This window comes from Macrobrachium nipponense, chromosome 46 (assembly GCF_015104395.2).
Source record: "Macrobrachium nipponense isolate FS-2020 chromosome 46, ASM1510439v2, whole genome shotgun sequence".
Classification (NCBI taxonomy): domain Eukaryota; kingdom Metazoa; phylum Arthropoda; class Malacostraca; order Decapoda; family Palaemonidae; genus Macrobrachium; species Macrobrachium nipponense.
In genome coordinates this window covers 26,636,443-26,660,400 of record NC_061106.1, presented here as the reverse complement: position 1 = coordinate 26,660,400, position 23,958 = coordinate 26,636,443, and the positions used below count along the sequence as shown (strand labels likewise).

General features: G+C 36.2%; 1 protein-coding gene across 1 annotated transcript; it reads left to right on the top strand.

The window, feature by feature from the left end:
• The first annotated feature begins 12,930 nt into the window (after positions 1-12,930).
• On the top strand, positions 12,931-20,775 carry LOC135214591 (uncharacterized). The gene is made up of 5 exons (XM_064248938.1): positions 12,931-13,052; positions 15,017-15,259; positions 16,865-17,008; positions 18,646-18,852; positions 20,524-20,775. Exons 2-5 carry the CDS (start codon positions 15,040-15,042, stop codon positions 20,688-20,690), a joined length of 738 nt encoding a protein of 245 aa, XP_064105008.1. The 5' UTR covers positions 12,931-13,052; positions 15,017-15,039; the 3' UTR covers positions 20,691-20,775.
• The last annotated feature ends 3,183 nt before the right edge of the window (positions 20,776-23,958 follow it).

Below are 23,958 nucleotides of genomic sequence, written 5' to 3'. Positions count from 1 at the left end.
ATATAGTTATAGATAGTATCGTATATATATATAATATATATATATATATATATATATATATATATATATGAGCCATATCACATTACCGTGATTCATATACAGTGAGAAATCGAGCGTACACAAATGTCCGTTTAATATCTAATTCGCTCTACCTCGGAATCAATATATTTTCATATTTGTTTAAACATACATGAAATATATTAATTCCGAGGTAGAGCGAATTAGATATTAAAGGAAATTTGTTGCTCGATCTACTATATATATTACATATATATCATATATATATATATATATATATATATATATATATATATATTGTCACAACTTCAGCTTTCCACTTGAACTATTAATCAATTCTCAGTAATGAGGGCAACATTTCATGTAGGTATAGTAGATATGTTAGGTGAATCAGCAAACTAAAGTTAAAATTAAACAAAAACTTTACTGATTTTAAATCACGTCTGAATATATAATAACAAAATAATAACAAATAACCACTTAATAATTACTATGAACAAGTGAATCTTAAGCCACCAGATAACGAACTCAAAAGTATTAACTTTAAAAGCTCTGAAGTAAACATTACCAAGGAATACAAACGTAAAAAACAAGAGGTAATTTCATACAGGCTGTCCGCTACGATCAGCAATCCATAGATGGCGCTGACATCATACACAATAGTAGGTGTGTAATTATAATGGCTACATAATGATAGGAGGGTTATTATAGTTCCTCCCTGTTAGGAATGAAATTACTATGACAATTTTATTTACAAATTTAGTTGAATTTAAGTGGCTTTCTGTCTAAGATGTGATAATGCATCTGCGATGGTGTTGTTTGATCCTTGAATGCTGCGGATCGCAATGTTGTAGGTAGACAGGATGTGTGACCATCGAAGAAGTTTCTTGTTGGTAAGCTTGGCCCTTTCGAGGAAGGTAAGGGGCTTGTGGTCTGTGTAAATGATGACGCGTGCAGCACCTTCCAAATATGGACGGAAATGAAGGACAGTTGCAACAAGGCTGTACAGTTCTTTCTCTATGGTAGGCCATCCTAGTTGAGTGCCCTTGAATGCTCCCGAGTAATACAATACTGGGAGCAGGTGTTCCAACAAAGGAGGAAAAGTACAGGTCCCATTTATTTCTTGCAGTACAACACCACCAAATCCAGTATTACAAGCATCAACCTGTATAAAAAAAGGTTTAGCAAGCTTAGGAGCTTGCAACAAAGGAGATGAAGTCATAAATAACTTTAGCTGCTGGAAGGCCTTGTCGTGATCCTGTGTCCAGTGAAACTTTACTTTGCTAGATGTCAAGGCATGTAGAGGAGAAGTTATGATGGCAAAATTAGGACAAAACTTTGAATAATATGACACCATACCTAAGAAAGTTTTGAGTTCTTTTTATCACTAGGAGTGGGAAATGAAGTTATAGCCTTTACATTTGTATCTTTGGGTAATATGGAGCCACTACCAAAGACATGTCCTAGGTAGGTAACTTTGGCCTTACCAAATGAACTCTTAGCTAAATTAATAACGAGGTTAGCTTTCAGGAGTCTTTTGAAGAGTTCTTTTAAGGTCTTGAGGTGTTCGTCCCAGGAGTTACTAGCAATCACGATGTCGTCCAAATAGGCATACACACCATCTAAACCACGTGTAACTTCATGGACCATCCTTTGGAATGTAGATGGAGCATTAGTCATCCCAAATGGCAAAACTTTGTATTCAAAGAGACCAAAAGGTGTTATAAATGCTGATATCTCTTTTGCCCTATCTGTTAATTTAATTTGATAATAACCCTTCAAGAGATCAATCTGGGTAAGGTATTTAGAATTACTCACAGAGTCAATAATATCGGCGATTCTAGGTAATAGATAAGCATCCTTGACTGTTACAGAATTAACCTTTCTATAATCCGTACACATACGATAGGAATTGTTAGGCTTTTTGACTAAAATACAAGGTGATGCCCAGGGAGACTTACTTGGTGCAGCCAAATCTAGTTTTAGTAAATATTCAACCTCAGCCTTCAAGGCTGGTAATAAACGATGGGACACCCGATAAAAAGGTTGACGAACAGGACTGGTGTTTGGTTCTAGCACAACATCATGTTTCACCTTAGAAAGATGACCAAGATGCTGTGAAAGTAGAGAAAGAATCTGTGAATTACTAGCATCTTTCCGTGACAAAATATGATTATGAGCCAAAGTTTCTTCTTTGTCTGGTTCAAGAGGAGCTAGAAGTTTAGTATTATCAACTGCCTCAGGTACTGGGGTTTTCAGGGTAGGAGAAGTCTTGATGAGAGTAGTTATCCTTGAGTTGTGAGTGGAGTGATCAGTTTCTCTACTTATCAGGTGAACTACCTGTGGAGAAATCTTTGCTGATTGGTATGGTTTTATAAGAATAATATGCACTAACTGGCTAGGTTTCCTTTTATCTGGAGTTTCAATTGCATAAGTTGTTTTAGAGACCCTTTTAGTGATTTTATAAGGACCCATAAATTTTTCTCTTAATGGAGCTCCTGGAACTGGTCGATAAACAAGTACATCATCTCCTACTTTGAAAGTTCTGATTTTGGCCTTTTTATCGTAATGGTTTTTCATACGAATCTGACTGTTAGTTAAATTCAGATTGGCAAATTCATAAATATGGTCAAATTTAACCTTAAGACTTTGAAGGTATTGTGGAATACTTACTTGCTGGTCTTTATAAGTACTACCTCTCAAGATGTTTTCTTTTACCACACTAAGGTTTGTCCTAGGTCTACGGTCGAACATCATCTCGAAGGGAGAAATTCCAGTAGACTCATTAGGTGTACTCCTAAGTACATGCATAAGCAGATCCAGGTCTTCATCCCAGTCTCGTCCAGTTTCACAAATGTACTTGCGCAGGAGGCTTTTAATGGTCTGGTGTACCCGTTCGAGGGCTCCATTAGTCTGAGGGGGATAAGCTGAAGCAAAAATATGGGAGATGTTTAACTGCTTTAAAGTTTGCTTAAACAAATCACTAGTGAAGTTTGTCCAAAAATGGTGAATATTTTAAAAAGATTAACAATAATTGCTCTAGCAGATATGTTTTTTATAGGTATGGCTAAAGGAAATCTAGTAGTTGGACACAGCACAGTTAAAATGTACTCATTTTGCTTTTTAGTTTTGGGAAGTGGACCAACACAATCTACAATTACCTTTTGTAAAGGAGAATTATGTACTGTAATAGGAACTAATGGTACGGGTGGTATTTTCTGATTTGGTTTACCAGTTACCTGGCATTGATGGCAAGATTCTAAGTGGTGCTCTACATTAGCTTTCATACCAGGCCAGTAGTAATCATCCAGCAAACGTTTATAGGTTTTGGAAATGCCTAGATGAGAGACTGCTGAATGAGCAAGATCCAATAAGGCTGTACAAAGATTAGAAGGAACTACAAGCTGGTAACTATCATGCCAGGAATTTTGTCCTGCAATCTTCAAAGGTCTATAACGTCTCATGAGGATGTTATTATCAAGATAGAAATATGGCAACTTACTTTCATCAACATCATCTTTTGCTTTATTAAAGTATTCTTTCAAACTATCATCAGACCTTTGATACTCTACAAATTCATCTGAGGGAATATCAACAAGATCAGCAAGGACTTTTTCACCTAAGGTACTTTGATCTACCTTACCTGTGTGTTCAGTGTCTCTAGAAGCTGAGGTTGTAGACCTGGTGACTACTTGGCAGGGAAGCTCTACCACAGGAGAAAACTCAACTTTGCTAGCTTTTTCGATCACTACTTCAGGCTGAGTAATGATAAGACTAGGATTACTGTTAGTTTGAGCCAAGTCATTACCAAGTATCAGGTCTATGTTCTTGCAAAGCAGGTCAGAATCCAACAAGGCGACATTAGTTGAACCTTTGAAATAAGGACAATCAAGAGAAATCTGTACAATAGGTAAAACCTTTTGACAAGTCAAATCTGACACAGTTACATATTAATCTGTTGGTTTAGCTAAATCTTTTAATTTTGAGCTAATGATAGTTTGAGATGACCCTGTATCTCTCAATATTTGCACTGGAATATCATTTACTTTACCAGGATATGTAAATGCTTTAAAGTCTGATAAAGGTTGAGCGCAGTGAAGTGTCGTTTTATTTGCAGTATTCCCTGATTTGGGTCCTTGTGAAAAAGCATTAGGAGAAGCCTTACCATGAGATGCTTTGCATTTGGGACTAGGACAGTCTTTAATATGATGACCTTCTTTCTTACAAAAAGTACAAACCTGAGGGGCAGATGGAAGAGAGACGAATGTGGTTTAAGTTTATGAATGAGATGGTAATCAACAGCTAATAGGGCAGCCCTTTTTCCATCTTTTTCTTGTTTTTCTCTAATAAACATTGACACATTAGCTGGAATACGCCTCAGGAATTCCTCTAAAACTATTAAATTCTTTAATTGTTCTAAAGTACTTATTTGTTCCTTATCTATTCATTTATTAAACTGCTTCAACTTCAGTGTGAAAAACTCCAGGTAGGTTTGAGCTTGGTTCTTCAAAGTTTGTCTGAAGATTTGTCTATACTCTTCTGCTGTAACACTATAAGCATCCAAATTGGCAGTTTTAAAGACTTCATAATCCCTTTCTTGGACAAGTTGTGCTGCCACATATGCAGCTTTTCGTTTGAAGGAGTTTCTGATTAAGAGAACATATTGGTCTCTAGGCCAGTTGAGAGACGTTGCAGTGTTTTCAAAAGTAATGAAAAATACATCAGGATCTTTTTCATCGAAGACAGGCTTTACTAAGGTCAAAAGCATCAGGTAGCTGTTTTTCTGCCAACCTTTTTTTCTATTCTTATGGCTGATAGTTCTTTTTCCAACAGAACTTTTTCTTTTCTTTCTAGTTCAAGTCTTCTTTGCTCAGCTTCTACCTTCCTTTGTTCAGCTGCTGCTGCTGCAGCATTTGCAGCTTCGACCTTTCTTTGTTCAGCAGCTGCTGCGGCATTTGCAGCTTCAAGCCTTTTTTGTTCAGCTTCTACTGTTCGCTGCTGCAGTTCAAGTTGAAGTTTCAATTTCACTAACTCTGGGTCTTCAGTTGTAGTAACTGCACGAGCAGCACCTCGTTCAAGTGTTAGATGCCTTAAGGGAAGAGCCTCCTCTTCAGTTATGTTACCACTATTTATCAGGAAATCTAAAATCTTTCCCAATAGTTCAGCTTTCACCACAGCAGGACCTACAGATATTCTTGCCCTCACAGCTATTTGGCGAAGCTGGTCCTTCTTAGCTTCCTATAGTGTATTCAGGTGCTCCCTGGGTGCACCTAAAAAATTTTCAAGATCAAAAGGAATCTCTCAACACTGATAAAATGGAAAATATCACTTGAAATTACATTACTACCATACACAAGCTATAAAACTTTAAAAAGTTATGTCATTCATGGATTTATGGTGCGAAGACACTTACAAACCACAGGAATTACCTCAATACTCAAGCCCTACAAGGAATAACTGTCCAGAAAATTCACTTAAATGAACGACCATTTGCTACCAGCTAATTTTAAAAATAATTCATACTAATCAGGAAACTTAGTACACTAATAATGCACAACCTTAACAATCTTGAATGAAAGATTCTTAATGAAGTAAATAATTGGTAGTACCAACTGTTACTTGAACAAGGAATAAACCTTATCTATCGAGGTAGAACGAAGTTCTTGACGACGTGGTCGTACAAAATGAAGCCGAAATCCTTTAAAGAGCGAAGGTCGTACCCTGAGTAAGAGGAACAGAGGTTCCTAAGGAAGGAATCTTTCAATCCCCTATGATGAGGTTTTGAATGCCTCGAAGCACCTCGAGAAGTTGGGGCGACTATGAAGATATTGCTAAGCAATGTAGTCGACATAGTCGAGGGTTAAAAGAATGACGAATTCTAGGCTGCCATTACCCTGCCTACACGTCCTCCAAAATCTCGATGTATGCTTAAGATTACGTGTAACAACACGACATTCTCTTATGTGAAAGATTGAGCGCGCTGTAGAACACTACCTGGTGGTGGTCTGTGCTATAAACTAGCAAAATATCCCTAATACACTACACTCATGTTGTCCATCATCACAGAGAAACAACAAAATGAATTTCACAATCCGCCAAGATCGAACGTAAGCGCAACGCAAACATAAGTAGATCCCAGTCAGGCCCCCAATTTGTCACAACTTCAGCTATCCACTTGAACTATTAATCAATTCTCAGTAATGAGGGCAACACTTCACGTAGGTATAGTAGATATGTTAGGTGAATTAGCAAACTAAAGTTAAAATTAAATAAAAAAATTTTCTCCCAGTCACATTAAACATTTGGAAGATTTTTGTCACAAATTCAGAGAAGCACATATACTACTTCACAACATAAAACTTTTAAGCCTTGATGTAGATTCCCTACTTACAAAAGTACCAATACAGGACGTTCTCCAGTTTTTGAGGGAAAAATTATCCTCCTATTCAGATCATTTCCCATTGGCGCTTGACAAAATAATAAAGTTAGTTGAATTATGTGCATCTAATAACGCATTTTCCTTCGGGGAATCATTCTATAAGCAAAAATTCGGATGTAGTATGGGTAGTCCTTTAAATGCTGTTTTAGCCAATCTGTACATGGAATACTTTGAAACTACAGTAATAAATGCAATAAAACCCTAAAACATGCTGTGGATGAGATATGTAGATGATATTCTAACATTTTGGGATAATAGGTAGGGCAATTTTAATGAATTCTTTTCAAAATTAAACGCATTAGTGCCCAGCATCAAATTTAAAGTTGAATGGGAAACAGACTACAAAATTCCTTTTCTTGATGTTTTAATAATCAGAGACACAAGAGAATACAAATGTACCATATACAGAAAACCAACGTTCTCACTTTCATACATTCACTACTTTAGCTATCATGACATTGCTTTCAAGATAGGTGTAGCCAGCAACCTGTTCTTAAGAGCCTTACGAATTTGTTCCCCAGATTTCTTGGAAAAAGAATTTGAACTAATTCGTAAGCAACTTTCGTCTTTAAAGTATCCTGACCGTATAATTGAGAAAGAAATTCACAAAGCCAACGTAATTTTCTATGGACCCCCTCAAAACAAGACCAAAGAGATACCCAACAAATAAATAAAAATTCCTCACCTGGACAGGATTAAAGCAGTGACTCAGACCCTCGAAAAATCTAGCCCATTTGCATTTACTTACCCAAACACCTCAACCAAATCCCTGATTAACGTCCAACAAAAGACATTCCCCAAGGAAGCAGGGGTTTATGAAATCCCATGCCAGGACTGTGACCAATCTTACATCGGATTTACAGGAAAATCACTTCCCCAGAAATTAATACAACACAAACGGTCAGTTAGGTATGGACAACAGAACTCAGCTGTTTTCAACCATATAAATGAACATAACCATAGAATAAACTGGAATTTGTCACGTATAATTATAGCAGCAACTGCCGGTACAAGAGTCAAATGATGGAATCGGCCTTAATAAAAGAGAGGCAGGTAATGAACATCTCAAAAGGAGCATGGGATTCAGATGTGATCGACAAGGTTTTCATTCAACCAACGCTTAAGAAGATTAAAGGAAGATTATCAGCGGGGGTGACCTAAATTGGCTTACCTGTGGATGGATCTCTTGGTATAAATACCACCTTTTCCGTAAACTTTTCTCATTCATATACCTGAAGAGAGAGACAGCAGTCTCTGAAATATAGTACTTTTCTCTCTATATTTTGGTGTTTTTATGGGCTCCTTTTATTAGATGAATTTTGTTGTAACAGACATTTGTACCAGTCTATATATATATATATATATATATATATATATATATATATATATATATATATATATATATATATATATATATATATATATATATATATATATATATATATATATATATGGAAATCCCATTTTACTTCATTAAGACAACATTTTCTTCAAATTCCGGGATGTTTGGTAGCCACTTCGGGAGACGGGAGAGTATACAGGAAAACGGGAGAACCCCGGCGAATCCTGGAGGGTTGGCGAGCCTACGTGATAACTTCAACAATAAAAAGAGCTTGGATAATATGCCATGAGGTTCAAAAGAAAAAAACAGTTGACACAGAGGACTGCAAGTTAACGAATAAACTGGTTGCCATGAGAAACGCATAGACAGTCGCTCGTACCAAACAACCGCTCTAGGGCATTCTGTGTGAAATTCTTCAAGATTTAAGTGACCTAAATGAATGAAAATGAAAGAGTAGCTGGAATATGGGACAGACTTCAAAGTTGCAACCCAAAGTACAAAGGCTACCTTGGGGTGGGGGGGGTTTCGGGAGAGAGGAGGGTTGGTTGGACGGGGTATATCAACGAGCCGGGAAACGTGACGTTTTATTTGAGTGGTCCAAGAACAAAGCCAAGTGAAATTGCTGCAATTGATACATAACCTTCTCCAGCCACACGCCAACTGTTGTTATCAAAGTCCGTATATCACTTTAAACGTTAGTCGTATATAGATTTACGAATCATGAGGGTGATTCCCTCAGTCACTTTACGGACTATGTATAGCAAGCTGAGTTATACATGGAATTGCACTGAAGTTTTCAATATTGCAGGCAAAAGTTCGAGAACGGAAAGAGATATACATAGTAGATATATACAAATACACACACACGTATATATATATATATATATATATATATATATATATATATATGTGCATATAATATATATTAGATATTATATATATAATATTATATACTATATATATATATCATATATATATACATATATATACATAATATTATCAATATATAGATATATATATTATATATATATTATAATTATATATTATATATATAGAATAATCATAATAAGATATATATATATAGAATATGATCATACCATATGGTTTAAAATGGAGGAGTTGATATAATAGCATACTCGGTCGAGACAAATACCACACGAACAAAAATTTATTATTTTTGGTCTGTGAATTCTGCGAAAATTCGCAGAATGATTTCCACACGAATAGCCAGTGTGGGCACGTAAGCACTTAATTAAAAGAGAAAGAAAAGGAAGTGGCTGACTGATTGATTGAGATAATGGATCAAATAAGCTATCATGATAATATCACTGAGACTAATAAAGTCATTGTGTAGATAACGTGAATGTTGAAATGACCTTACAGTTATTACTTGTTTTAAATCGTAAAATAAATCTAAGTGCCTCGCTATAAAGAAGTTTTAGTTAGGCTGATTTTAAGGATAGGCGACACTACAACATGGGCATTCGCATGAACACGTGGAACACAAACACTGTAATGTTTCTTGCAAAACAAAGTAGAAAACACTGCTGCTTTCATCTAACAACTGCTTGATCAAGCTTTGCGACAACCTGCGATAAATGTACTCCACTTGGACCATTCTTGCACCGACTCTCAAAATTGCTTTCAACTACCTGTTTCAACAACTTAACCAGAATTTTCACGATCTCCCTTTGCCTGACCTAACATCGCTACCACATCTTTGTGGTTTTTCTTCACTTCTGATCATTTTTCCCTTATTCATTCACATTCGCTGTGCAGATAGTATCTCAATAGTTTATATCTTTTTTCTATAATAATTCCTCACTTCACTTCCATAAAGGAGAGTGGGCTCAACAATCCACTCAAATATTTCAACTTTGCTTCCTTGACATACCTCTTTCTTTTCAGACTTTGTATAGGTTTCTACTACATTCTGTGATTCACATTTAGTTTCATTGTAATTTGATATGCTATTGCTGTCCTGCAATATCTGCAAAAACCAACTACCTACATTTTTCAAACACCCTTACCAGCAATCTCTTTTTATATATACTATACTCCAATTTGCTATCAAACATTCACTTTTAACTTTCTCCTTTTACAAACACTTTCAAACCTTATTCATCAGCCTTTCACTGTCACTCAGCAGTTTTTCCTCATTACCATCACTTAGCACTGCATCACTTGCCAACACCATCCATTCCACCTCACCTAACAATTGCCTTTCTTGAAAATTTTTTTTGGTATTTTATCTCTTACCTTTTCCCTCACTTCTCTCCTTATTCCAGCCAAAAAACACCAAGAAGACATAACACACCTTTTATACATGCATTCTTCTTCTTTAAAAGTCACTTTCCAGTCAGAATATTAAAGCAAAATTATTTCTCAATATTAAAAACTTATAATCGCTTTGATAAACTGACCCACAACACACACACACACACACACACACACACACACACACACACATATATATATATATATATATATATATATATATATATATATGTGTGGATATGGGAAGCGTTGCTATCAACCAACATACAACAAGGAGCTGAAGGAGACGTCATGTATACTAGTAATTGTCCGTTTATTAAACATGCTGACATTTCGAGGACACAGCCTCATTTTCAAAGCTGAAAAACGTAATTATAATATATAAAAATATTACAAAGACTTAAAAATTAAGAAATTTACAAATTAAAAAATATTAGAACTTTAAAAAAATAAAAAAAAAATAATACTCAACAGACAGAATGAAAGAAACAGACAGCTACCTTTCAGGAGAGGAATCAAAGACCTAATGACATCAAAAACAGATACGGGCACACTCAAGACAGGTACAGTGTTGCGGAGGTAGTTTGATTGTTTAAAGAGGGAACAAGCTTCTTAATATATAAAGATTCAGTTATTGCTAATTGATGAGGTGAGGTGGCTCTGGAGAGAATTTTAAAATGTTTTTATTCAATATGTTGTTTACATTTTTCGGCATGATCACGTACATTAGAAAATTCAGGATTAGTTAATTTATTGCCTGTTCTGTAACTACCTCCCCGATGACAATCAATTCTGACTTTTAGTAGGCGACGAGAAGCCCCCACATATTTCCCCACCTTACATTTGGGGCAAGTATATAAATAAACGATATGGAAGTCATCAAGGAGCTTAGTTTGTCTTTGTTTAAAAAGAGAAGCAATGGTTAACGGGTTCTTAGGTATAACTCTACTGTTAACTGCCGGAAGGTGTCGGTGAATAAGGTCATTTAACTGAACATAAAAGGAATTATCATGAATAAAAGGAATACGGAAGTAAAATGCCAACTTGGGTACAGTAGGAATATTAAAAACAGGAACAAACTTACGATTAAGAAAATTATACAATTGTTTTTAAAAAAGCAATTTTCTAAAGAAAATGCTTCTGGAGAAATGAGATTTCTTGGTGGAAACCAAACCAAGTGGAGGATAAAGTATAGGCCCTGTGGAAGAAAGTACTTAAGGAGTTTAATTTGAATTTAAAATGACAGCTGCTATAAAACTTGTACCTAAACCAGTAAATATTTGCTTTCTAAAAGTAGAAGTACAGAAGCCCTGCTCGTTACGGGACACAAGTATATCTAAAAATGCAAGTTTATTGTTTTCTTCGTAATCAATCGTGAACTTAATGTTGGGATGGGCTAGATTGGCGTATTCAAGAAACTGATCGGCTTGCTCTTTATTTCTAAAAAGTAAGGTGTCGTCTACGTATCGTTTGTAAAATAAAGGCAGAAAAGAGAGGGGACAGTTGTCCAGCAAGCAACTGTTCCTCTAGATGGCACATAAAGATGTTAGAAAAAAACTGGGCCAAGAGGACTGCCCATGGCCATACCTTCAACTTGAGTGTAAGCTGTATTATTAAAAATAAAGGCAGTGTCCTGCACTGCCAGTTGCAACATTTTCTTAGATTTATCATAATTAAAACCATGAAATAAAATATCTCGTTGGGTAAAAGTTTTGTCTAAGATTATTTGTATTGTCTCTTCCACAAGGACATTGGTAAAAAGAGACTCTACGTCCAAGCTTACCATAAATAAATCAGAATCTTGCATAAGACCGTTGTCCCTAAATTGTTCGGAATTTTTGACAGAATAATTATTCAAAGAAAATTCATTTAATAAGGGCACTAAAAATTTAGCCATCTTATAATTAGGGGTTTCGTAGGAAGCAAGAATTGGTCTAATAGGGACACCGTCCTTGTGCACCTTGGGCAAACCATACATTGTTCCATAAGAGACACCAGTACTCATCAAATTCTGGTAAGTGTCGTTGTCAATTGTCTCATTGTCAAATAAACTTTTTAGGAATCTATTGATACGATCTTCTAATCGAAAAACAGTAGTAAAATCCGGTACACCAATCCTTTTAAATTTTGACGTGTCATTTAAAATACTCAACACTTTTTTAACATAATCATCGCGGTTAAGAAGAACCACACCTCTACCCTTGTCTGGTTTTGAAATAATGATATTATCTAGTTTACTAAGATTTCTGAGAATGTCCAGGTCTTGCTTTTTGAAAAAAGGAGTCCAACAAGTGGTTAGATTGTTGAAGGTTTTATGGGCCAAAGTATGTATGTGTATATATATATATATATATATATATATATATATATATATATATATGTGTGTTGTGTGTGTGTGTGTGTGTGTGTGTGTAGTATATAAAAACCTACGCACGGTCAGTCATGTACACATATCCCGCACTTGCTGCAAATACATCCGAAAGCATAATACTATATACAGGAACACATTCACATGCATAGTAGTAGTGAAGAATGGGAAGAGACTATCGATCAACGATTTAGAGAAATAGTTAAATATCTAGCATACCTTGGAACTTATGAGTATGCTGTCATGTGTTAAGCTTATTCAAAATGCAGTTATCAAAATTTATAAACAAGATAGGAAGAATTCGTGTTCGTGAAAATAATGCCAAAAGTAATTTACGAGGAAAAAGAAAAGAAAGAAATTCCCTTCCGTGAACGAGAGTTGATACAGCGTTTTCGCTCTTCAGAGTTGACTCATGCGATTTACCTGCACCGGCATATTTGTCAAACAATTTCCCTGTGCCGGGTAAACAGAGCAGAAGCAGCAGCGGGGGTTTCTTGTGTGTCAACATCTCCTGCGTGTCAGAGGTTGGAACGATACTCTGAACCTTTATCGCTGGTAAACAAGCCAAATTACACCTGACGACAGTCGAGCTGCTAAAAGGACCGATTGTGAGATTTTGTTGGCAATTTTCATTCCGTAATGGGTATATGCAATTTATGCAATTGCTTCTAAAATACGAGTATATATGTTTATATATATTCCTCAGTTCCTCTATCCCATCATGTCTTTCCATATTCTTTAATAATACTGAGCCGCGAAGGGAGATGAGACAGAGATGAAAACAAAAGACCGCCTCTTATTAGAGAAGAATGCAGGACTCTGCAGACAGAAATACAAGGGAACACTTTGGAACTCACTTTCAAGGGAAAGGTGCTTCCTGTCCGTGTTAACAATGTTTTATGAGTCTTTTAAGCCATAAGCCATATAGAACACAGTTAGATTACAGTAAAAATAGGCATTCTTGTATGTATATATATATATTATATATATGTGTGTGTATATATATATATATATATATATATGTATGTATATATATATATATATATATATATATATTATATATATATATATATATATATATATATATATATAATAAGCAACGAGAATTCATGCAGTTCCTGGAATATGCAAAGAATGCCTCTGAGCTGTAACGCCGAAGAAAGCAAACATCGTTCCATTTGATGGCAAGTTTGATGAATTTGGGTTCACCCTCCTTTTTTTTTTTTTTTTTTTTTTTTTTTAGCTAGATGACTAATTCATCAGTGTTGGGTACGAATGAAAATTCTATATATTACACTTGTCAGTAGAGATTTCTTTTTCTGTTATGTGCTTCGCACAGGAAAGGTAGGTTGCGGACAAGTACTGAAGAGTTGCCCCTCCTATAATTCACCGTTCATTCACGGGCGCCGGTTTTGGACTTCGGCGTAACTATATTTTCTGTGTATGCGTGAACAAATGTGAGTGTTTTATGAAGTCAAGTGTGCAAAAGAAACACGTTCCATTAAGAAAATCGTAGTTTTAGAGGCAAGCCATGAAGAGAAAAAATCTACGTAACCCTCGCTCCCCGGCCCACCTAACCACTCAAAAAAAAAAAAATAAATAAATAAATAAAGTGAAACGGCAAAGAAAATAAAGCAGAACATATGTTATTACATTTGTTTAATATGAATATAAAACCAAGTAAATGAGGTCTGTAACAAAAAATTATGGCAAAAGATTATCTTCATTTGTGATATTCTTTCGTAAGGTCTTATCCCAGGAGCATTCACTAATTGCACACTGTAACAAACTCCTTAGACCAGGTTTTGGTATCGTTAATTTTCAAAGAATCATGCCGAGAGCATATTTAATGCTCGTATGCTGAGCGTTGCTTCTCGAAGTCTTGAAAACACCAAATTATATAATCATTACCAAAAGTTTTATTTTTTATTTTTTTATTTTTTGGAGAACAATTACCAGTTACTTCGAGTTTTCAATTCCAGGAATGAAAAAAGTACGAAATGGTGATCACATTAAAACTTTCATGATTCCCCTATCTCAAGGTACAGCCATTACTGACACCTCAGTTGCTGAAGCAAAATAAAACATTTACTACAAAAGAGGAGACACTCATCCGAAAGACCAAATATGATCAAGGATTTCAAATGTTTTGCCAGATTTTGGAAAGATTTAGTCTGACGTTTCTCGATGCGTGAAAACATCTGAATACTCAGGACTTCTTGTAATTAATTTCTTCGTGGCACACTCTTATCCGTCCTTTCTTACTTCACAGAGAAAGGGAAGTATTAAGTGGGGCCTTAATTTTTCGAAAAAGCCTAAAAATTAATTCAGTCACATTCTTCAGTTTACGTGAGCATGTATACAGAGGTAAATCCATCCGTATTCATGTAGTGTCAGAAAAGTGTGTATGTTTTTATACTTGTATGTATGATATAACCATACACTAAATGGTCAAAGGGAAATATTCAACTGGCAAGCGTGATGTTTATTTATAATAGATGCGTCATCCCGAAATGAAGTCGACCCTCTGAAGACACTTCAACTTTTATCTGACTTCACCTTTTTTTTTCAGCAGATCTTGATAAGGACTTCGTAATGTGGACCCCTGGGTACTCGTCGAATCCTTTCGTTCCAAAAGACGTGATGGCGGTTTCGATGAGTTTGATGATTCTGATGATGATTGGCATACTGGTAGAAGGGGTAGCGGGATCCCCCTCCTTCTTCCAAATGTATAACGAGGGTAACCGATGTGGCCAGGTTATCGGAGAAATAACTGTTCCTTCTTTATCTGCTTGCGCTACAGCCTGCCATCAAGGTAAAAGTACTTTGAGTTGAGAGAGAGAGAGAGAGAGAGAGAGAGGAGAGAGAGAGACGAGACTATGAACGAGAGAGAGAGAGAGAGAGAGAGAGAGAGAGAGAGAGAGAGAGCTGTGAGCTGTGTACTTGTGAATCTCTAGCATGCATTTTCGTTGGAAAAAATTTAGAATCGTGTTGGTACGATTAAGAATGAGCAATTGTGCCTATAATTATTAATGTCCTTCTCTCTCTCTCTCTCTAAAGTTAGCCATATCACTTAACGAACTTATGATTTTGTCGGGATATAATAACTTCGCCTATAGGGAAGTAAGGAGGGTAGAAACAGTTATGATTAAACGTTCCGTGTCAGCACAGAATCAAATTTCGGAATTCATAAGTCAAGCTATTAAATTCTGACTACTGCGAACTTAATCAAAAGAATTTCCATGCTGGTGTCACCAAATTCCGTAGATGAAGAGTATTTGATCTCGGTCTTGGGGTTGGGGGGGGGGCGGGTGGGGGGCAGCTGACAATTGCTGTTATTGTCCACTTTAGGCAGAGATTTTTTTCCTTTATTCTGAGTGGATAAATATATCTAAACTTTCAATGAAAAGCGGGCATTAGGGTATTTATTTGCCTTTCCTCTAAGAAACTGGTGGAGAACGCAAAAGTTGAAAATTATAACTATACTCTGTTTTTTTCCATCTATCCATCCGCCTGTGGTGTTTGCGCATAGTAACACTGCGTCCCGGGCTTTAAATAATATCCTATTTCGAATATCAACGGTGTAATTCGCATTCAGTAAATTATTAAAACACTTTTCAGTTGCAAATATAAACCAAGATATCCTTTTATTTACCCAAAACTTACACATAGTGTAACTATTTAAAGCCCGGGACGATGTGTTACCATGCGCGACCACCACAGGCGGATGGACATATGGAAAAAAACAGTGTATAGTTCCGTTTTTGATACACTGAATATTCCTTTTTAGCTTATAGTTCATTGAACTCAAACGTATTAGAAGTCGCTGTAACCATTTTACTATCTTTTGTGCTTACGTGCAGTTTTTCATGCAAATCGTTCAATGAATAAGCTTGAGTTCCCTATAATTTTTGCTATCCTGTTATCCAATATATATATATATATATATATATATATATATATATATATGTATGTACTATATATATATATATATATATATATATATCTATATATAATATTATATATATATAATATATATAATATATATATATATATATATATATATATATATGAAGCTTTTTTGAAAAATGGAAAATATTCTCTTCACTATATTTTCCATCAGCGAGTTTATTGACAACGAGAGCAGACCATATAGATTATAAAAATACCTATATATATTTCCGTATGTATCGAAGCTTTCTTTAAAAAAATAGTCTGCTAATTCACTGACAAAGAGAACAGAACATATACATTATAAGAAATTTTTTTTAGCGCATATATCGAAGCTTTCTTTCAGAAAAGCAAAATAAAAAATAATCAGTATACTATAATTTATTGACAACAAGAACAGTATTCATATGCATTATTACACAGCGGTAGTATGAGATTTAATACATTTTTTTTAAATCGTCCATTCCAGCTAAAGGGTGCATTGGGTTCAACCTGCAGATTTCCCTCGCCAAAAATCAGAGATCCTGTCAAACTACGATCAATTATGATTCTTGTGTGAGTGATGCAGGCTTCACCTACTTCATCGACCCCAAGGAAATAGTGCCACCTCCTAGTAAGTTTCTAAATCATACACGTACAGGCACATCAATTAACGCATATATTGTAGATATCTATCTGCCTCTTTATCTTGCTCTGAATAGTATAATTAGTTTATCTGACAACTGTTTATTCTTAGGAGAGCTGCCTCCACTATATTTTTGTATATATAGTAACATGTAAGGTTACGCACTATACTAGATTCACATCACCCGTGCATTTGATGTCTAGGCCCGTCCCTTACGACGCTCCTGACCGGCTGTTGATAAGCCAATCACAGAGCTGGAAACTCTCAGTCTCTCTCGAGAGTTCACATGGACAGGATGTATGTTCCACCTCTCCTGAGGTATAAGTTTGAAAGACGTATCCCTCAGGAGAGGTGGAAGATACATCCTGCCTATGTTTACTCCCGAGGGAGACTGGGAGTTTCCAGCACTGCGATTGGTCTATCAACAGCCAGTCAGGAGCGTCGTAAGGGACGGGCCTAGACATCAAATGCATGGTTGATGTGAATCTACTCTAGCATGAATCTTAGTTCAGGAAGAGAAGCCGTGAGAAAAGAAGGTGAGAGAAGAAAGCGGGAGAGGAACGCAAGAACTCACGCAGCCCTCTAGGCCTAAAGTTTCAGTTTTCCAAAATGAAAGTGCAGACATCAAGGTGTTCCTTAATTACAACTTGTCTGACTTGCTTTTGGAAATTATCCTTCCTACGGCGAAAATTTACCCAAACTAAATTGTGAAACATCTTTTTGTTAAATTGTGATATAATCCCATCATTTAGATTCTCTCTAGCTTTGCTCCACTACGGTTGAAGATTAGTTTTCATTCTTGAGCACATGTGGCTCTTTCTTTTAAAATCGTTAATAATACTGTATTGGGTACACTTAAAGGATACACCTTCATTTGTTGAGCAAAGAAATTACCTTTTGATATTTTATGATATTTATTTATTTTGTTAGCTGATAATACTGTCTTCAACTGATGTTAGACAACAGGCTGTACTGCAATTAGACCAAAAAGGAATCATATATTCGCTGAATTAAAAAACATCGCTGAAAGCAATATCTGGCAAGCATTTCCATAAAAACGATTATAATTAATTCCCTAAATTCCAGCACTGTTATGCAATATTAGAATGAATGACAAAATGAAAACTGAATCTCAACTGACATTCCAGTTGTCACCCGGACAAAACTTACCTCAAAATTTACGTAGCAAACAATCGCATCTTTACCTTTATCTTATGCAATTCCTACCTTATGGTAAATCGCTGTTCATCTTCCAACAACTTCGATTCCCCAACTTAGTTACCGTTTCTTGCCACGTCTTTATGTAGGATGAGTTACATCAAAACCAAATTTACTAGTGAGCTTATATTATTGCTGGATTTACAGTCAAAGACATCAGTTCATATCACATAGTCAAAGAATTTAGAGAAAAGATCTATGCAGAAGGGGAAGGGGAAGAAATTTGCCAAAATATAATGGCATATCTCTTGAGCCATTTAATTTCTTTTACATTCCTCTTGCCCATATGTCTTCTCTCCCTGCATCCTCCCAGATTACTCTATTTTCCACACAAGCACAAGTAAGATCGTCTACTCCTCCATTTCTTTGATTTAATGTCCACTAATCTACTTTCCTATTCATCTTAGTTAAGGAGGCATGCGGCACTTTTCCTACTGGATTTGCCCTAGTCGGTATTGAGTTGGACCCTATGGATGACGTGAAGCTGTCTCAGATTTACGTCAGAAGCGTCAATTTCGCCCCTTCGTCCAACCAATTCGTCACCACCAACCAGGATTGTCCCGCCAACACCGTGTTGATAGTGGGTAGTTGTACGCTACCCACTACGTACCCTTGTAAGAATTTCTCAGTCGATCCAGTTTAGAAAATTGTTATTGCCATCAGATTTGAGAGAGAGAGAGAGAGAGAGAGAGAGAGAGAGAGAGAGAGAGAGTCAACTAGACTCTTTTATTAGTTTTGTAGGTACTTCAACAGACGATGACTTCACTTCTCGACTTCTTCACACTCTTGAATATGGTTATCACTGCAGGTCTGTTACATAAGGTGGGAATGAATGAAGAGCATTTCTTCTTCTTCAGGGGTAGAATTTCATCCTAATACGGAGAGGTTCAAACAACGATGCCCCAACCACACACACACACACACATACATATACATATACACACACACACATATATATATATATATACATATACATATATACAGCTTAATGATAAATGATATTGCCAAGACCAGGAAGAACATTCTTTATTTTACGAGCTTTCGAGGTTTAAAACCTATTCATCACGCTGAAAAATTGACAAGGATGAGAAATCAATAAAATTACATTAAAATGAACTGTCTTACTAAAAGCTTCAGTAATAACACAAAATAAAACGAATAGCACGTACACACTAAAAAAAATTACGAAAAAAACTAAAGCAAACGCAATACATACAAAAATAAAAATAAAATGAAAGGTAAACAAACTATCACAATCAAAAGTAAAATGGTTGACGACCCACTTTGTGTACCTGCTGTGAAATTATATGATAGCTGGTTGAATACCGGACGAGTCGTTGTTCAATTCCGGTTTCATTCTCTTTATAAACAGCGACTCTGAAATTAAAAGGTCCAATCTATTTGAGCAAAAAGACAGTACTCTAAAATCCAGGTGAGTGGAAGGAGAAGCCTACTCTTCCTGTAGACCTTAATTCGAGGGTCGTTTACTTGTTTACCTGTTCGCAGTGTGGTCTGCGATACGTGGGATCCAGTTCCCGCTGGCTCAGGCACAGAATTTTGGAACACAGAGGTCTTTTTGTTAGAACTAGGTTTCCTCTCTCTAAACCACCCTTTTCTGCCATATGGGAACCGTTTTTAGCACAGGACCATCCTTTCACTCACCTGGATTTTAGAGTACTGTCTTTTTGCTCAAATAGACTGGACCTTTTAATTTTAGAGTCGCTGTTTATTAAGAGGATGAAACCGGAATTGAACAACCCATCCGGTATTCAACTAGTTATCATATAATTTCACAATAGGTACACAAAGTGGGTCGTTAACCATTTTACTTTTGATTGTGGTAGTTTGTTTGCCTTTCATCTTATTTTTATTTTTTTGGTTGTATTGTGTTTGCTTTAGTTCTTTTCGTAATTTTTTAGTGCGTACGTGCTGTTCGTTTTATTTCATGTTCTTACTGAAGCTTTTAGTATTTTTTTAGTGTGTACGTGCTGTTCGTGTGTGTGTCTGTGTGTGTGTGTGTGTGTGTGTTCCACGGTATGGGACAAAAACTATATGATACGTGTCCTGACATTCCGGTCTTGTGAAAAAAAATTATTTCTTCATTTTTAAACTGATCTGTCTGTTCACATTCCATCTTTACTTCTTGTAATACTTGAAGCAAGTCAGGCTCACATATATTTCCCTATCGCACAGTTTACTTTCTTATCTCATTATGCCATTACCATTCCACCTACTTGCGATGATGATGATGATGGTAGTCATGGTAGTCTCCGTCATGATTTCAGGCCAAGAAGTAACTGGGGGGACGCGTGCGCCGTGTGATCTGGTAGTGAGCATCAGCGGCGGCAAGGCGATGTGTCCTAAGAAAATGGCTGTGACGAAGATCGATGTGAAGACGCAAGGCAACAAGAAGATAGAGGCCATAGTCTGCTGCGAGGTGGACCAGTGGTAATCACAATGAAGCTGATGTCCCAAGATAGGGTCATTCTAAGCCCTCATTCCGCGGTAAAGTAGACTATGGCAGTTGACGTTTTCCTACGTTATTTTACTTACTGAACAAGAATTTAAAGTAATATTTATTCGGACGACTGTAATTAACCCCCAGGGGCCAGTACTAAACACGGCGAAATACATTGGACGCCCCAATCCTTAGTGGATGTCGTACTTACGGTTACGTTTCTTACAGGGTAATTCTGAAGAATAGTTCTGTACGAACTGCAAGGAACGTAACCGCGGATACGACATCCACTAGGGATTGGGGCGTCCAATGTATTTCGCCGTGTTTAGTACTGGCCCCTGGGGGTTAATTACAGTCCGTCCGCCGAATAAATGTTACTTCAAATTCTTGTTCAGTAAGTAAAATAACGTAGGAAAACGTCAACTGCCATATAGTCTACTTTACCGCGGAATGAGGGCTTAGAATTACCCAAGATAGCATATAATATATATAAGTGGTACTCAAATAAATTTACTGCTCATAATATTCCCTGCGAAACTGAGTGCATTTACCTGCATACTCAGTAAACGCAATCTGTTTTTCTTTCGTTTGCACTTTGTGCGCCATGACTTTACAAAACTGCAAACCCATTCTTATGTCATCAGAATAATTTGGATTTCTGTCTCACTTTCGTGAATTTAATAAACTTCGAATGAATGAATAACTTTTCTTATCTAAATACTCATTTTTTGCTCAATGTTGCAGCCTAATAATATATTTTATTGCAATGGAAATGCACGGTAAGAGGTCAATAAAATGGCAGAGGAGACTCTTAACAGTCTGTGACATTCAATAGCGGATCCGGGGTGGGGGCACACCTGGCACTTCCCCCCCGCCCCCCACCCCCCATCCATGACAAATTACGAGAAAATAATAATATTGAAAATTTAGGTATTAACAACATAAATGAGAAATATAAAAATGGGAAGAAATGAAAAATCTTTAATAGAAATAATAATAAATTTATGAGAAAAAATATGAATAACAATAATCTCAATGATAATAATAATGGAATTGGTATTTCCCGATAGAACAAGCGATTGCTGTCCGTTGCATAATTTCCACTTAAATACTGAAAGAGATGGTGAGGGTAATTGATGATACTTGATAAGAGAGAAATACTTCATGTAAAGCTATCATTTTCCAGTGGATTTTACAAAAGTCACCTGTTATCCTCTACCTCTGTAATTGCCAAAGCAGTAGGATACTCTAACGTAAAGGTTTAAGAATTTTGTTTGTCATTGTTGCTGCAAGAGTCCGTGCTAATAATAAGTATAATACATAACATCATCAGTTTCATCTGATGATATGAAGATGATTACAAGGAAAATTCTAGTTATTATGTTATTCCATTTATATCCTTCTAATTTGCAATAAAAGAAGCTCCAAATTTTTGTAAATTTCTTAAATTCGCCTATTTTTACATTGCTCCATTCTTTTGACATCAACAATCTAGAGAATAACACATCGGCCGTATCAGAATTCTGGAAGCACAGACATTAGAAAAATGCTTCGTTATTAGGAATGTATAAATACACACACACACACACACACACACACACACACACAGCAACACATATTATATATATATATATATATAATAATTATATAAATATATATATATAATATTATGCATTAATTGTATATTACTTTATTTTAATTTATGGATAATAATATATATATATTGCAATATGTATATACTTATTTATTTATGGATATATATATAATAATATTATATATATAATATATAATATAATATAGTATTATACTAATATTATTACATATATATATATATAACATATATATTATATTTATTTATTTATTTAATATTTATATATATTTATACTTATATATATATATAATATATATTTGTTACAGTTTAATTTGACCGCCTCGTCTTCCCAGCAGTATGTTTAAATTTCATTTTAATTTCTAAATGAACAGCCATGGTTTTCTTCCTATAATTCAGCTGATTTTTGGGAGAGAACACACTGGTAAGGAAGGGTTGAAAAGGAATTCTTTCCAAGGGTCAGGCTTGAATCTTAGAGGGTAAGACGGAGCTAGGCCTCGATATGGGATTTTTTAGGGGCTCCTACAATAAGACCTTTTTCCTTCCAAATTTCCTGGTTGTTGTTTTTCCACTATTCAGGCAAGTGCCCGAGGTTGGTGTTGGTTGAAATCCTCCGCGTTTCCAAAGACACCCAGCATTCTCTCTCTCAGTCCAAAGGCAAGGGATACGCGCCTCCTCTTCCCTCCTCTGACGGGATGTTCAGCCCATTGTCCAAACACTTGGTGTTACTATTCTTCATAGCACGACCCCAACCCATGTTCCAGCCTCATGTATTTAAGGTACATTCTAGAAAGTGTATTAAAACTCGCAAACCAAGCTCTTTTTTCCCCAAGACTGACTCTTGCCTAATTTCATTTTTCAAATTTCTCATGTAATACACTTGGTTTTTACATCGAAAAGCCCTTTGTTCTCATCGGGCCATGTGGTTCCCCTTGTGACTTGGTAAAAGCTTCAGTCTTCAGTGCCATACCTCATGTTAAACATTAGACGTTTCCTTTTTCCCCAGTGTTAGAGAGGGTAGTCTGCAGATTTGTCGGGCAGGGCCTCCCGTAACTCCTTTCTGCCCGGGCCACCAAACCAAACCACCCCCCCCCCCCCCCCACCCCCCCGCCAAGGTTAAAGTAGTTCCATCCAAAACAGCTGACTGCCAAAAACAGCTGACGACCTCGTTTGTTTGGCCCCGACCCTAATGCGCCATGCGACCTCAGTCCTTTCACCTGGCTTCCCAACATGGCTTGTGTCCGTGTCTATTATTCCCGTAACATTTTTTTCCAAATTTGCCGCCGCCAATCTGGTCCAAATTGCTGGATTTGGCATGTCTTGGCGTTTTAAAGTCCATTACTTTATCTTTTTGAATGAAAAAATGCCTTGCTTGATGATTTTCAGTGTTGAATACGATAAATGTGAAGAAAAGGCACAATTTCAGCCTCATGAAGCAATGGCGCACCCATCCCAAGTGTGGCGGTGTTGATCTGGTATCGATTAATCGCAGTCGTTTTCCGAATCGGTAAACTTCCAAACTGGTCCGACGATTCCCAATTCTTTCGATTCTCAAATTAATGGTAAGCTGGCGGGTTCATACAGTTATTTTTTTTTTCCATATGGCCATTTTTTCTTTGCCAAGAACATACGAGGCTTTGCCAAGAATCATTT

Excerpts from the sequence above, each read along its gene's own strand:
- LOC135214591 (XM_064248938.1), top strand. The coding sequence starts at position 15,040 with ATGTGGACCCCTGGGTACTCGTCGAATCCTTTCGTTCCAAAAGACGTG. Across the intron at positions 15,260-16,864 it reads CGCTACAGCCTGCCATCAAG|CTAAAGGGTGCATTGGGTTC; the intron begins GTAAAAGTACTT and ends CGTCCATTCCAG. Across the intron at positions 18,853-20,523 it reads GCTACCCACTACGTACCCTT|GCCAAGAAGTAACTGGGGGG; the intron begins GTAAGAATTTCT and ends TCATGATTTCAG.